This window comes from Gallus gallus, chromosome 27 (assembly GCF_016699485.2).
Source record: "Gallus gallus isolate bGalGal1 chromosome 27, bGalGal1.mat.broiler.GRCg7b, whole genome shotgun sequence".
Taxonomy (NCBI): Eukaryota; Metazoa; Chordata; class Aves; order Galliformes; family Phasianidae; genus Gallus; species Gallus gallus.
The window spans coordinates 5,124,006-5,140,324 of record NC_052558.1 but is presented as its reverse complement, the minus strand read 5'-3'; the positions used below and the strand labels follow the sequence as shown (position 1 = coordinate 5,140,324).

Sequence of the window (16,319 nt, the reverse complement as noted above, 5' to 3'; positions counted from 1 at the left end):
AGAGGCTTGGTGGTGACGTGAGCCATTGGCAGCTCATGTGCAAGGACTCAAAGCAAGGGCATAGCGTTGTTCACTAATGGTTGCAAAGACTCTGGGGACACTGCAGAGCAAGAGAAAGCAGCCACAAGGTTGGGCTTGGCACCTTGCTCTGTTCCTTTCCTCTCAGTCTGCAGATGGGCACTTTCCTGTTCTTGCAAACCTATGCCCATCACAACAGTGTTCACCTATTGCTTGAAATTTTCTCGTGCTAGCAAGTCAGCTGTTCCACTTTCCTAAAAAGTCTTTGTGATGCAGAGGAAGTCTGAGCCCTGGGCAAGACAGGAGATACAAAATATTAGGTGAAAGCCATCTTCGCTTGCAGCTAGCAATACAGTGAGGATGCGGGCATCTCATATCAGCTCAGACTGGTGGATCAGGCACAGACAAGCTGCAAGTGCTGCCTATTATTGAATGACTCAGGATGGAATGAGAGGTTATTCAAGGAAGATGTTTCGGCTCCGAAATGAATACATGCAGCTAAGGCCTCTCTGTTTTCTGCTCAAGTGTGCATGAGTATATGTCAAGAGTTAGAGTGAGCCATGAGGACACAAACATATGCTAGGTGGTGAGGTATTTTGAGAGGATGACTATTAAAAATGAACAGAGTCAAGCACTGTGCTTTTTCCAACAATGTTTATTTCTTTTCTGTAGCTCACTGACACAGCTGGATCTGGCAATGGAGCAGATTTTTTCCATAAAGTGTCTACGTGTCATTAGAGCAAGGCTAACACTGTTGTTAAAGGCATTTAGAAAGGGCAGCGGCAGAAGCAGTGAGAGGTGTTGGCAGCAGACTCTGCTGCCATACAGAATGGGCAGAGAGCACCTTTCTTCCCACAGCTGCAGTGGAGTCAGGGTGCAGAGACACATATAATCCTTCTTGTGTCTTGTACCAGACAAACACAGCATCATGGAACACAATCTGCAGTTCAAAATGGGTGGAGAAGAGGACATGAACAGTGATTGCCATCTGCTTTTCAGGAAGCTGTGTGCCTGGAGGTACAGCTGCCTGTGGCAGTGAGCAGCCCGATGAGGAACCAGGCTGGCAGAAGGGAGGCACAAACTCCTGAGTGGCATTTGCTTGCTGAAGGGAACCACAATTTTCAGGATGCATCTACGGGGACAGACCTTGCAGCCAGATCTGCTCTGTTGGTTTTGAAATAGAATTCAAGTATCTAAAGTGAGAAAAGCTGCCTATCTACAGTCCCCCAGGAGGTGCTCACCAGGTTACGCTTCCTCCCCAGGGTGCTTCCTTGGTGGCTTGCCATCCAGCCCAACTGCAGATAGCAAAAGCTCAAACAACGCTTCTCTTCTAAAGGCAGATTGGAAGAGGACTTTCTCCCAGTCATTCTGCTGCTTGCGGTTCCCCCCTCTCCCAGCCTTCAGGTCCCACCACCCTATGTTGCCCAGAGGCTGGGCCATGGGGACAGGAGGATGGCACACATGCAGCATCACTCTCTTTTGCTTTGTTTCATCCAACCATAGACCTTCCAGCACCTGAATGCTTCTCTGTCAAGTGGTTCCTTTCTCCCAAGCAATCAGCACAGCAGCAGCAGACACAGAGGTCTTGGCAGTGCAGGGTGCCTCCTGCACCCCAGTTTGCAGCTGAGACCTCTGCTCAGCCCTATGGACTAAGAAAGGCTTCAGAAAGGCAAGCTGGCTCCCGCAGCCAGTGCCATGCCCTGGTCTTGGCCAGTTACTGTACAAAATGGACAATACACACATGTTATTTACAGACTCTTTTTCACATGATGGAACAGCTCTTGGCTCGGTCTTTCCTGATCTCCGTGTCATTCAGTAAGTTCGTCCTGCTGGGCATCTGTGACGCCCGCTTCAGTCCCCGTTTGGAGTTGGAGTGCTTCAGGTTCTTGTGTATCCTGTTGACTGAGGCGAGTGTGGTGACGTGGAAGACATCCCGCACGCTGTCCTCCGACACCTTGGAGGAGCACTCGGCGTAGGCTACTGCCCCAATCTGCCGTGCCAGCGCACTGCCCTGAGACCCAGAGATTGGGGAAGGAAGGATGAGTGAGGTTAGGACAGAGCACCCCGCAGTAGCATCCTTCACTCCCTTCAGCTCTCCAGGACTGCAGCAATGTGCAGCATCAGAGCCTGCATCCCTGTGCTGGTGACTACAGCAGTTCCCAGGCTGTGGCTTTGTCCCCACCCCAATGCAGCATCCAAGCAGGACAGTTCAGCTATGCCCAACAAGAAGGTGCAGAAACACACTCGTCCTACTTTAGCCAGTCCAAGTTATTAAGCTGGGCATCTCCACCAGCTTTGGGGAAAGGCTTCCAGGCTGCAAACCAGGAGGTGGTTCAGCAAAGCACTGCCAATGTGTCAGAGTGTGCCCAGGGCAGGGGAGAAGAGTGCTGCAAGCTCAGAGTACCTGAGCCAAGGATTCAGTCAGCTTCAGACCAAGACCAGTGGGGGTCCTTTGCTGCTAAGCTAACTTATCTGAGGAGGTGAAGGAGAAAAGTCCCTGTGGGGATGAGCAGCTGCCAAAACCCACCTGCTCATGTGTTACTGGGATGAGGCGCTGCTTGGAAAGCTCCCGCAACGTGTTCAGGTCTGTCCGCATGTCCAGCTTGCAGCCCACCAACACTATCTTTGCATTGGGGCAGAACTCCTGAGTCTCCCCTTGCCACTGTAGCAAACACAAGAGAGAGAAGGTGCACAGCTGTACCAGAGGCTGTGAGACAATGGACAGCCTACAAAAGGGTCAAGGTTGGAGCAACAAAGCCAATCATAGGGTCTCAGAACAATGGTGACCACTTTGCACAATCCCTGAAGCCCCATCAGCTGGGGTTCACCAGAGCTGCTCCCTAAAACCATAACAATATATCACCTTTGCCTTGGAAGACTTCTGTGTGAGGATTTACCAAACTGGAGTCACAGCTGTTTGGAAGCCAATTAGCTCTTCCTTAACAACTGCCACAGGCAATGATAAAAACAGTTGGAGTGCCTCTCACATTGATTTTTTGTTCACTTGGTCCAGATAGACCCTGCCAAACCTGCTGCATTCAAGTTGCTGTCTCCCGCAAGACTGAAGCAAGGAAAGAAGAAGGCCAGGGCAAGCATCCACTTTCTTCACTAATAATACCTTTCAAAGCTTCAAAAAAGCTTCAATACACAGTGAGGTGTCTGCAGTAGTAAGTACACCCATTGACTGGGACTGGGGGAGACCTGCACAGCCCCAACAGCATGCCAGCACCCTGGGCACCCATTTAGTGCTTCTGGAGCAGCAAGTAGATGACAAATAGAGATTTCCACTGGCTGAAGATGTCTCTTGGAACTAGCAGTTCCTGCCATACTGGCTGACAGTTAGGCATATACCCCAGACAATTAGAAGGAGAAGAAAACCCAAACTGCAGCCCAGCTTTGAGAACCTAGTGGGGAAAGGAAGCACCAGCAATGACACAAGTTTCACTGAATAACAGATCAAAGCAACTGCAAAATATGGGAAAAAAATGGTGTTTTCCAGCAGATGTGCTCCAGTCTCTGTCCTGCAGATCCCTTTCCTGCTGCAGAAATTGTCTACCAGGACTCCCACATGCTCCCCACTGCACCAACAGCAGCCATACAAGGAGGATGCTGCAGTTCATTTGGAGCAGAAATCTAAACACCCTAATTTACCCAAAGGGTGAAAATCCCTGCCAAGATGGAGCTACAGGGCCTGTTTTCTGCAGTATGACCCACTTCTCCCATGCCTGACATGTGGGGAGCCTAAGGTTTGCAAAACCATCAAGCCTTGTCACAACAGAGGTGCCAGCCTGCAAAAACCCACTTTGTGGAAAATTAAAAGCCGCTTTCATCCTTTTGGATGGCTTCTTCCCTTCAAGTGTACATGCTGTGAAGACAAGCCAGGCAGCAGAAGGGCAACAATAATAAAGATTTCCTCTGCTGAATTAGCATCTTTGCCCACTGTTTGAACAGAGAATGTTATTCTCCTTACTTGCCTGGTATCAGAAGAAGCCAAAACCTATTTCAACTTCATGGTATCTTAGGAATGTTCTTTACCTCCATAGGCTGTAAGCCTGCACCAAAGGAAACAAGGCATCTGCTCAGAGGCACTGAAGAAATACCCTATGACACAGGGATTAAAATTTGCTGTATCAAACAGACACTGCTAACAGCACTGGAAGCATGTGTGAGGCTGCATAGGAAAGACCTTGCAGTGAGCAAAGCAGGCTCACACAAGGAGCACAGACAGACATCGATAAAGCCCAACGCCAGCTAATTATTGGTGGGCTTGCATCTTATTAAGGTACAAGAGATTTGCTTGTGTTATCACCCTGTTATCATGAGCAGCAGATGCTTCCAATCCCCATGAGAGTCTTCTGCCTCGTGAGATGGGTGCTGGGAGCTGTCTTGGAGCCCAAGCCCAAGCCCCTGCCTGAGCTATCTGGAGGGTTTTTGTCCCCTTGCCAGCACGCCAGAGCCCCAGGGCTTCCTTCCAGTGCTGACACGAGAAACACAACAGATGCCCTCCATCTCTCCCTGTCCCCATGTTTGCATGTGTGCGCATAGGAGCAGTGACCCTATAGGAGCAGTGCATACTGCAGTGAGCTGCATCACTCATGGTACTCCTTGCAGACAAAGAAATTCCTTGCTAAAGACCATGGGCAACTGCTGCAGGCAAACTCCAGCCAAGGGAGCTTTTGGCCCTGGTGGCAGCAGTGGGGGATGCAGGGCTCCATCCCAGCCCAGACACCCTGGACACTCACCTTTTTGAGCACACTGTCCAAGGTTTCTGGGCGGCTGATATCAAAGCAGATGAGCACAGCATCTGAGTCTGGGTATGCCAATGGACGGACATTATCATAATAGGCCGAGCCTGTAGAGAGAAAAGCAGTCAGCAGAAAGTCTCATCCATGGGCTGCTTGCTACCTGGTGGGGCAGGTGAGGAGCCTCAGCCCTCTCTGTAAGTCCATAGCTCTAGGAAGAGCTGGGACATGGCCACATTTGAGCATCTGGCAAGCAAGAGGTGGCAAACTGTGCTGTTGGGCATGCCGGGTATCTACAGGATGGGGAACTTGGAAGGGCTGCATTGCTTGCATATGAATCCATCACTTGTCATGCAGTTTCTGTACTCCTAACATTTGGAAGGTGTAGTTGAGAGAAAGCAGGCCATGAGCAGGGTTACTGCTATGTTTTAATCTTCTCAATATCTTTTTACAGAGGAGCTTGCTCACAACAATTGTGAGAATTTAAGATAGGTGAAAAAAGAACTTTCTTCTGCTCTGGATTTATGCTGGAAAAAGTCAGACAGATTCTTTTTGTTTGTTTGTGCATAAAAGATGTGCAAGGATTTGGTGAACAAGCTCTAAAGTGGAGGAAATGATGCCACATGCTGCAGGATTTCTCAGGGAGCAGACTAAAGCCCAGGTGGAATCCTGTACAGCTCTGCCATGTACACACATGCACATCTGTACATACAACCTCTCAGCATGAATTTCAGATGTTAAAGCCATTGTCCCATAACGGCTTTGTTTGAAGTGTATTCTGTATGAAATAATAAATGCCTCACTGAGCAGTAATGGAGCAATCAGCTCATTGCTGCTTAAAAAACACTTGTTTCAGTTTTGCATTTGGCTTCACAATGGCTTAAACTTCCTGGGTGAGAAGCAGCTATTTATTTATGAAAAAGGGAAGCAGAGACACTGTCCTTTGTTGGGTCTACCTCTTTGAAAGCAGGATGGGGGCACCAGGGACACTCCACACCACTCACAGAGTAGTCATGCCAGTACCCCATGTACATTTGGGTTCACAGCAAAGCCAGCTGTAGGGATGTTCTGCTGCTGCAGTCCCCACAGCCATGAGTGAGAAAAAATACAGCACAGTTTTTTGTCCCTGCAAAGTCACTGGAATGAGAAGCAGCTGGCATCCAGCACGGTAGAAACATGCTGAAACCTCTGCAGAGCCCAGCCCTCTTTGAGAAGGAAAGTCATGCTTTGTGCGTGGAGTCAGTGCCTGGGGTGCCCGGACCAGCATGGGGACAGAGGATGCAGGCTGGGGCACAGCAAACCCTGGAGATCTCTGACCCTGCTTCAGGCTAAAGACGCTTCACCTTCTGATGGGCAGAGCTGGCCCCATGAGCAGTCCCATCCTGTGAGTGACTCGGTGCTTTTATTGGCATCACCGAGCTCTGCAGCATCAAGCTGCCCTTCAGACCAAGCTTGCATTCTCATTCCAGATGCAGGTTTGCCCAGAGGGATTCAAGATCCATCACTGATCTGCATGCTCAGATGTGTCAGACCCTTTATCAGAACTGTGCCCTTCCCATGTACAGCTGCCCCAGGCAGGGGCCTCTGCCCAAGGTGGGAGCGAAGCATTTCTATGCACATCCTCTCCCAGTTGCTCCTTCACTTTGCATAAATATTGCAGATAAATCTGACCTCCTCCCACCCCAGGAATGCTCCTTTTGTAGAGACTGGTTTTGGCTCCTTTCAGCTCAGACATTGCTACAGCAGACTGTATCGTAGCAACCTGCTGCTTTCTTCAGCACATCACAGACTGCACTGGCAGAGAGCACACAGTGCAGCAGAGTGCAGCCTGCACAGTTGGTCACCACCCATCCCACAGATCCCCAGCATGATGTCAGGACACAGCTGGGCAGCTGCTGGGGATGGCAAGAGGAGGGGAAGGAAGAACTGCCCCAGCTCAAGAGCATCATTTTGCTAATGAGATCAAAATTGCCTCTGCATGCTTTAACTTTCTGCTCCCAGCTTCAAGGGACAGGAATGGCCCCGGCCCCATTGGTAGCTCTGCTCACTGCCAGCTGATCAACAACAGCATTTTCCTGAAGTTCCTTCCCCCTCTAGGAGACCAATGGGAAACAGTGGTTGGCACAATCATGGTGCCCAGCAGTGCTGCACTCCAGATTTACATCATCCCCAGCTTTCTCTCTGCTGAATCAGGATATTCTCTTTGGTTGGTCATTGTAATTTTTGAATCTGTTACTTTTTAATGAGGACAAAACACAAACGCCCCAGTTCCCTCAGTTCCAGATCTCTGATTTTATGGGTTCTGAGCGCTCAATACCTTTCAGCCATTCCTGCAAGGCACCCCAGAGCCCCACACACTGGCACCTCCAAGCATACGCACCAAGACTTGCATGTCTGCAGATCCAGCCTTCCTGTTCTGCATGAACTGTTCTCCAACTTGGCACTCAGGTCTACAAGAAACAGGACCTATGTGCATCTGTTTGTGATTAAAGAGAAAACTGGAGCAAGCGAGATGCCAAAAACAGATTAAAAATAAAATCCACATGGTTGTTGTCTGAAATTCAGAGGTTGGTACAGCGGCCTGGCACTGGGACACAGTGATGCTGCTCTCAGGCAAGGGATCAAGCTCTGGCCCAAACTCCTGACCCATCATCACATGCTTTCCTCACAGCAGTGCTCCAGGCATGTTAATACTACATAAAGTGATAGTGAATGTGATGGCTTTCGTGATTGGTAGCTCCTCTGCTAGGGCAGACAATCATGAAAGTGTTAATAATATATTTTATTTATATCATGCCTTTAAGACTGAAAAAAAAATGCAGGAAGCTTTCACCATGGAGGGGGACAGCAATGGACACGGGGCACCCGTAGGCTCCCCTACCCTGGTGCAAGCAGCACATCTGCATGAGAAAGGCCCTGTCCCATGGAACAGCTAAGCTATTGTCTCCTCACAGGAGCAAAGCATAAAAACGTTGGATTGAAAACCTGATGGTGAATGGGATAAACAGAAGTGGCAGCTGTCCCAGACACCCTGGGCAAGGAAAGAGCCCAGTCCCCATGGTGAGCCCGCAAAAATCTCAGCTGCTTCTCCAAGACAGCAAGGATGCTTCAGAGCTAGCATTTCCTCCGCAGATGTAATGAGGGGGCACAGAGTCACCCAAAGTACTACCACACTCCTAGTGAAGGGGAAATAAGCCCAGAGGAACAGTGACAGTTTGCAGTAGAGGGCAAAAAGGAACTCAGCCTCAGGGAACACTGGAGAGCAGCAGCTAAACAGCCCTAAGGGTCAAGCCCTATCCCTTTGTCCTCCTGGGGGCAGACTGAAAGAAATTGTTATTCTGTGGTCCCTATACTCAACTCAGCTTGACCATAGGGAACTCATGGAAGCAGGCAGGACATGGGTTTGTCACAGGAGCTCCCTGGTGGAAGATGGGATGTGATGCAGCTTCATGAGGTGACCAAGCACAGAGCACGGACCTGTGTGGGGCAGCCAAATCCCCACTGCCCCCTCATCAGACACCACAAACCCTCTGGGACATCTGCAGCAAGTGGCCTGCCCCAATAAGGTGTTTCTTGGGGGCCATCACTTGCATACAGGGACCCATGAGCACAGTTTCTTGCCTTGGGACATCTGGAGTGCCTTTGAAAGAGCAGTATTTGAAGAGCAAGAGCTCTGTGTGCCTGATATACAACAGACCAGGATATACAAACACCCTTCTTGTTCCCTGTATCATTAATGCTGTTGGGCTTTATAAACAGGTGGCCTGGAAATTAGTGGACTTGGCTTCCCAGGCTGAAACGGTGCACACGGAGGAGACAGTGCAAATTCAGAGACTAACTTCATCCTCCCAGTATGAAATTGGACCCTCTCTCCTGAAAGCAAGACAGTGGCTGGTTCTGTTTGGGAACGGGTGAAGTACAGCATGGTTCCTGAGCTGCCCACAGGTCCCTAAGCAGAAGGGCTCAATGGCCAAGGGTCCCCGAGGACAATGCAGATCCCACTGATATTAAAAAAAAAAAAAAAAATTCTGACACTAATACAGTGCTTGTTAGAGTCCAGCGCAGCGACAAGTGAAAGAGACAGGAATTTAAGCACTGGAGACAAACTCCAAGATATAATGACAGCATTGACAGCACCATGGTCTGAAGCCAGGATTCAACCACCTGGAGGTCAAGGTTCTGAATGCAGCAGCAATTAGTGACATTAGAGAATGAAGGGAGAGCAAGGCAGACCAAGAGAGACAAACAGCTGTGATCAGCTAAGGGTGGCATGACAGGCTGATAAAGTGCCCTGCTGTCCCTCACCAGCACCGAGGTCTCTCAAGCTGCAGCAGTAATGCAGCAAGGCAAGGTCAATGGTGGTTTCCCTCCTGGAGCACCCATTTCCATTACAGCCAGAATTTTCACTGCTGCATCCCCTTCAGATTTCAGAAACACCTCCAAGGGCACAAACAGAGATTCTGACCTCCTCACGAGCAAGTGAGAGCTGCAGAAGCTGGAGTATGGCCAAGCCTCACAATGGGGGTTCCACAAGCAGCAGGATTGGGGTCAGCAGGCGAGGTTGCCCTGAAACAAAGCCCTTCCTGCTGAGAGAAAGTGGCCCAAAGGGGAGATGAGGCACCCCACCCAAGCTGGAATCCTAGAATGGCTTGGGTTGGAAGGGAGCTTTAAGACCATCTAGTTCCAACCCCCCTGCTATGGGCAGGGATACCTCCCTCCAGACCAGGTTGCTCAAAGCCCCATCCAGCCTGGCCTTGAATGCTTCCAGGGAGAGGGCATCCACAACCTCACTGGGCAGCCTGTTCCAGTGTCTCACCACCCTCACAGTGAAGAATTTCTTCCTAATATCTAGTCTAAATCTACCCTCTTCCAGTTTAAAACCATTTCCCCTTGTCCTGTCACCCTTATAAAATGTTCCTCCACAGCTTTCCTGTAGGCCCCTTCCAGGTACTGGAAGGCCACTATAAGGTCTCCTCGGGGCCTTCTCTTCTCCAGGCTGAAGAGTTCCCAGCTCTCTCAGCCTGTCCCTCCAAGCCCTTTGATCATCTTTGTGGCCCTCCTCTGGACCTGCTCCAACAACTCCATGTCCTTCTTGTGCTGGGTGCTCCAGAACTGGACACAAAACTCCAGGAAGAGGTGAGACAAAAAGCAGCAGAGGGAATGCCATACTGTAGTCCTCTGAGGGACATGGATGAGACAGCATGGCCAGCAGCCCCAGCACTCTGACACAGCATTTCTGATACTGGACTGTGACCTGTCTATTGTGCAACATGACTGCAAAGCCCAGCAGTTCAGGAGCAAACTATTCCAAGACATGAAGCAAGCAATCATCTGGAAAGTGCATGACTGAAACAACAGCTAATCAGCTTGGACAATTAACCTCTGCTCCTAATTCTTGTGATGCACATTAAAAAACACCAGTAAACTGCTAAGAAACCTAGCTGCCACGTCTCAGAATGGACACAATCGAGATGAAGGGAATGGTGTTTGCAGGGCCTGAGGTGGCATCCTAGGCTCCTCATGCGGGTGACAGGGAGGCAGCTCCCTGTAGAAGTCCCTAATAGCAACCCTAGGGCAGCACCACCAAGCCCTTGAGGTGGGAGCACAGCCCTAGTAACTGGCTGGGGCTCTACACAAGGGTGGTAGCAATCACACCCATAGCAGCCAACAAGGGAGGCAAACAGGAACCAGAAGTCCCTTCCAGGCACTTTTGCCACATCACAAGGGCAGCTGGCATTGCGTCAACCTGTTTGTCATCATTTTATTGGGTGTAACAAGGACTAGCAGTGGCAGCCAATTCCCACAGACCTCTGGCTTTGGGGAACATATCTGTGGGTTGAGTGAGCACAAATTATCTTTATGCAGTGCTACACATTTCCAGTTTGCTGTGCACAAGCAGCAGATTCCTCCCCGGCTGCTTGCCCACTAGATAATGTTTCTCCCCACAGAGAAAGCTGGACGTGCACACCTGTGAAGTTCAATTGCATACTGACCTAATCCATAGGATCTAGGGCAAGAGGAAAGCTGCACCCAAGTCTCTTCCTCAGGGCTGGTGGAAGGGCACCAACCAGCTCCTCTGGAGCTCTCCCTGCCACAAAGTACTCACAGGACCACCCTGAGGCACAGTGAGAGGCACCTGGGTGCCAGGTGGGCAGAAAGGCAAAGCCATCATGCTCAGAGGATGGGATGAGAGTCCCCTCCGATTTTCGGCAGTTGCTTTACATGATTGCCTGGCTAAGAAGCTGCTGCTTGATGGGTGTCGGATGCATAAGGGACACCCCCAAGGCATACAGGGAGAGCAGCGGCCTCTGTACCATGCAGCACCTACACCATGCCCAGCCTGACTTACCCCAGGGACTCTGCTGTCCCATCCAGTCCTCTCCCATCATGTCAGGTCTCCCCAGATCCATCCTCCACCCACTCCAGGATAAGCATTTCTGCTCTTTCAGCTTCTGTCTGACTGGTTCCTGTCCTGCCTAAGAATGTGACCCAGCTACACATATTTTCAAGCTCAACTACATCTTTGTGCTGAGGCAGAAGACGAGTATGCTAGTTTGAGGCTCCCAGCCTCAACAGGGAGCACAGGAGGAGCTATTTTGGTATGGAAAGGGCAGCTCCACATTCTTCTCTGCTTCAGAGCACATGGGAAGAGGCAGCCATTGCAATCCCAGAGCTGTGTGCTGGGAATCCCCAGTTCCAGCATCAATGGAAATGCCATTGCTAAACTCGGCCCCTTTCAGCTCTCTAATCTCATCAACATTCCTGGGTAGTTCCCCTAATGAAGGGGCTGTTATCAGAGCCTGTTGGTTCCCACACAGCCATACCAAGGCAGACTGTTTGCTGAGCACAGGCAATGAGGGAGGCGGGGAGGGATTTGCACTTTACAGTGTTATTCTTGTTTTGAAAGCGAATCTGGTTATGAGACATAAGTCCCTGCAAAAGGCTGGCAGCCATGCAACTCCCCTGCTGTGAGCTGCAGTGCAGAGAAGACAGCAGTGCTGCTAGACCAGCTTGGGTTCTGTAGGGGCAGAAAAGTCCTCTCCAGCAGCTTTGGAGCAGTCCTGGGCATTCCCATAAACCACAAGCACAGACATCCCATGTCAGGCAGCTCTGCTCTACACCAGGGGATGCACCAGCAAAGAGTGCACCAGCTCACATGCGGAATTAAGCTGCTGCATTGCTGAGAAGCCAACTTGCCCATTATGACTGCAAGCCCTTCCACCACTGAAGCACAGGAACGCAACTTGCCTGCTCTGTGTAAAGTATGATGAGTGGTCACAACATCAGCCAGCAGGCTGTGCAGAATGGAAACCCTTGTGGGTGTCACGCAGCAGCACTGAGTGTCCAGGAGGCACCCAGCCCTTTGGGAGCAGCCCTGACCAGCCAGCAGGCATTCCATCAGGCTGGCGTTTCCCCACACCACTGCCATGCAAAGAAGTTGTTTCTGTGCCAAGCACATTTGACCAACAGGGGAATTGGCCAAAACGGGAATAGGAAGAGCAGCAAAACAGGACATCATCCACTGAGAAGCAGAGAACAGCAGCTGCCCCATCTCCTCCACACCTTGCTCTCACACACAAAGATATCAAATTGTTTCTCAGTTGAGGCTTTAGGTGATGGCACATGGTGGAAACGGAAGGATGGGACATCCCTAGTGCCCTAGTGCAAAATAGGACCTGGAGCAATTTCAGCCTCACGCTGTGCATGGAGATGGGACTGAGTTAAATAGGGACAAATCCAAAACACAGGCAGTACAGAGGGGTCAGGCTCATACCTGGTCCCTTTTTTCCCTAACAGGCATCTGGATCAAAGGCATTTCGGTGAGCACAGAGGGGCTGTATTTGCCCTGTCTGAAGGACTCCCAGTACTGGTAAGCCTCCAGTTGTCTTTCAGCCTTGGAAAAACTAATCAAGGGTTACAAGACACTTAACGGAAATCCAAGGTCCCAGTACAATGTGGGAACAGTTCAGTCCCCCATCACCCCTGACCACAGTATGGCAGTGTTTCTCTAACTACATTCACTACCTGTCTGCCATCTACTAATATCATAGGAGGGGTCCATTCAGACCTAAAGGCTGCATTTCCTAAGTTCCCCACAGCAGCTAGTGCTACATGTCCAGGGAGCAGACAACACCCCAACTTGGGCAGGGATTACTGAGAGGAGCCAGCAGCAGCCAAGCAGGCTGGGACCCCTGCAATAGGTTTTCCAGGGCAGCTGCCCTTCACTGGTGCCCATAGCAGGATGATGCTATGAGCGTCTGCAGAGCCACTCACCACTCTCACAGCTGACTTCATAGCAAGAAGCTCAACAGTCCCTGTCCAGATTTGTCTGTTGATTTTTGGAGGAGAGCTTCAGTTTCAATTACTTAACTAAGAGATGGAAAGTGTTTAAGATATAAAAGAGGGAAGCAGATTTCCAGCATCTCCCTTCCTGCTCCTGCTAGGATGAGTTTAATACTTGGTGCCCCAGCCCACAGAGCTGCTTAAAAGAGGCAGTAGGTAACGCAGAGAGGAGGGAAAGTGCACCCAGCACCTGTCATATGCATTAGGAGGGCAATCGGGCACTCTCAATCCCTTCAGCTCAGTTGGTTCCCTTCACTATTGTGCAAAACTTTTTCTACCAAAAGCTGTTTACAAGTGTCTCCAAAGGGTGGTGGAAATACAGCAGCAGCTTGCAGTCTGTAGCTAAAAATGTCAGTGTGATTACTAGAAGAAATTGCTACGTATTGCTTTGCAGGACTGTTTATTGACATACAGCTCTTGGGTATTTCAAATGAAAGCTGCAAAAGGAGGCAGTTTGTTTGGAAAACTATGTACTGAACTCTATCTACAACAAAGCTCTTAAAAAGGGAGAAAAAAATCAAACTCCATTTCCTCTTGGCTGTACAGATAAGCACTAGACAAACTCATATCTTTTGTTGAAAAGGATAAAAATGCATGACAGCATCAGATGCAGGTATCAGGTGCATATACACAGATTTAAAGCCATTTTATCATGTTATTTTCTTTTAACATTTGTAAGATCAAAGCCAAATATTCCAGAGAACTCCTAAAAAAAAACACACAGTGCACTAAGTGTGCTTCCACAAACTCCAAGGGTGAAGTTCTTCTCATCAGATGCAGATACTCAGAGCAAAGCTGCTGAGCATCAAACAAAAACACAACCAGTCCCTTCCCATCAGCTGCAGAAGTCCCCAGTTTGGAAACCCCCAGGGCTCACAACTCAGCAGGCAAAAGACCCTTGTTTGCTTCAGGACATAAAAATTTGCAAAAGCAAAGCCTGCCAGGTTGGGAAGCCTCCAGTAGAGGCTCAATAAACATTTTACAATTTAAAGCTGGTCCAAAAATCAGTAAAGCCACTGCTTTAAATAGAGCTCTGCTAATCCTACAGCTGTAATCTGGTGGATGTAAAATAATAGTGAGGAATTTGAGTGCACAAGACCTAAAACTGTCTAATGCCATGTTTTAACTTACTTTTGCTCTTGAGCACTAAGAAGACTCCAAAAATTATGGGGAAAGAGCATCAGCAAGTCCATTATGTATGTACACCACCAGAGCCCAGCATTCAGTTCTACTGTGCATTCACAGCAATCCAGAAAGGTTGTCAGAGGTAAATTAAAGGGCACACATAACCTTTGCTATATGCCAATATTTTTATTAGCTCTGCATCAAGCAGTTCACTTACAGCTCATGTCTCCCCAGAGAGGCAGCATGAAGTTTGAAAAGGGTTTTGAAGGGCTGAGATGTGCCCAGGGATCCCTGCAGCATCAAAGCTGAGGATGCAGATGAAGAGGCAAAACCAAACACAAGAAAACCGAAGCAGCCCAGAAACTCTCCTGGAGTGAGTGATGAAAGGACAGTATATTCCCACAGCACATTCCTCTCCAAGGTGAGGTTTCCCATCCCAGCTGCACCTTGCTTGTTTCCCCATTCCTTCCTAGCCTCATCTCAAGCCTAAGAACTGGTTTTGTTGGTGCTCTGCTGCATCTCATACGTGGTCAGGGCTGAGATGCACCGATACGCAGTCGGCGCCTAAACGATGTGCAGAGCCAGCCCCAAGGCCGGGGGAGGGAAAGCCGCAAAATCCAGCGCAAAGACACCGGGAGGGGATTTCAGCGTTTGACGCCCACTGCGGACCCCACAGAAGCCGCAACGAGACCCACCGCGTCCCTCCTCGAGCCCACCTGAGGTGTCCCACATGTTGAGCTCAGTGCGCTGCTTGTCGATCTCGAAGCTGGCCGTGTAGTTCTCGAAAACGGTGGGCACGTAGCTCTGGGTAGGGAGAAAGGAGGTGAGGTGAGCCGCGCCGAGCCGAGCCGAGCCGCCGGCCGCCCCCCGCCGCCCCCCGCACACCTCCGGGTAGCAGTCCTTGGCGAAGACGTGGAGCAACGCCGTCTTGCCGCACTGCGTGTCCCCCACCACCACAATCTTGCAACGAGCCAGGTGCCCCTCCATGGTGCGGCGCCGCGCCGGCAGCGCCGCCGCTTTACCGGGACCGGCGTTCGCAGTGGCCGCGCCCCCGGCCCCGACGGCACCAACCGGAGCTGGAGCTGGGCAGGGCCACCCGGTCACCGCCGCCCCCAGCCGACTCCCGGCCCCGGGAACGGCTGCCCGCCCCTCGCCGGGCCGCCTCCCTCCATTGATCGCCAGGATGCAGCGTGGGAAGCGGCTCTGGTGTTACCGGGAAGCCCACGCCAGGCTCCGTCACCTCTTTCTTCTGATCCAGATTCCTGCTGCTGCGCATCCCGTCTGTCTGTCTCCCCACCTCTCCCTCCAGTATTCAGCAACAGTAAAAATGTGTGGGTTTTTTTTTCCCACCCATAAAATCTGGCAGGCAGAGAGGACCCAATCTGTGCCCAAGCTGGTGCTGGGCATCGCAGGTGTCAAAGATCGCACTGCCAAGGAGCTGAAGGTAGGGCTTCACTTCGGGCCAGGTGGGTGAGGAGCAAGAACAGACAGCGGTTTATCATGCCTCTTGCAGCAGCAATATCCAGCTTTCCACCTGGGCCTTCTAGCTCTGACACTGGTAAAGACCTATAACTTGTTCCTATGCAGAATTTCAGCAAAAATGGGAGCACACAGCATTTTAGCTGGCTCTACACAAGTCTTAAAAATCATGTATCTCTGATGCACACAGCCTCGTTACATGGGCAAAGACAGGAGGCTTGTCATCTGCCCAAGAGCACTGGCTGCACAGCAGCAATCAGTTCTGCTTTCCATTTTTCCCTGGCTATGAGCAATGCAAATTGCAGGCAGTGTTTTTAATTAGCAAAATAATTTAAAAGGAAAGGTTCCTTTCCTGCTTATACACGCCATCCTGCAGAAAGATTTACCATAAGAGCAAACCTTCATTTGCCAGAGACAAACCATCTGTCACAAAATTTAGTAAAAATAGAGACAACAAAGACAAAGCAAGTCTGAGGAAGTGGAAATTAAAATGTTTTGGCAGGAAAAGCAGATTTATTGATGGACTGAGGCAGCAGCTTGTTTTTGCGGAAATTGCAGCCATTTCTCATATAAATATCAGCGCTGTGCGTGGGGATGAGCACAGCCCGGAGG

The 16,319-nt window shown here is 50.2% G+C and overlaps 1 protein-coding gene across 2 annotated transcripts; it reads right to left on the bottom strand.

Annotated features, from left to right (window-relative positions):
- Positions 1–653: 653 nt before the first annotated feature.
- RND2 (Rho family GTPase 2) lies at positions 654–15,281 on the bottom strand. 2 transcript variants are annotated; one of them, NM_001252123.2, is made up of 5 exons: positions 15,114–15,281; positions 14,945–15,032; positions 4,761–4,870; positions 2,546–2,680; positions 664–2,029 (listed from the first exon to the last, which is right to left on the bottom strand). In NM_001252123.2, exons 1-5 carry the CDS (start codon positions 15,213–15,215, stop codon positions 1,781–1,783), a joined length of 684 nt encoding a protein of 227 aa, NP_001239052.1. In that variant the 5' UTR covers positions 15,216–15,281; the 3' UTR covers positions 664–1,780. The 2 variants fall into 2 exon arrangements, with proteins under 2 accessions (XP_040509136.1, NP_001239052.1); XM_040653202.2 differs by lacking the exon at positions 2,546–2,680 and having other exon boundaries at positions 654–2,029; positions 15,114–15,220.
- Between the last annotated feature and the right edge of the window lie 1,038 nt (positions 15,282–16,319).

Excerpts from the sequence above, each read along its gene's own strand:
- RND2 (NM_001252123.2), bottom strand. The coding sequence starts at position 15,215 with ATGGAGGGGCACCTGGCTCGTTGCAAGATTGTGGTGGTGGGGGACACG. Across the intron at positions 4,871-14,944 it reads CAACATGTGGGACACCTCAG|GCTCGGCCTATTATGATAAT; the intron begins GTGGGCTCGAGG and ends TTCTCTCTACAG. Across the intron at positions 2,030-2,545 it reads TCCCAGTAACACATGAGCAG|GGCAGTGCGCTGGCACGGCA; the intron begins GTGGGTTTTGGC and ends TCTGGGTCTCAG.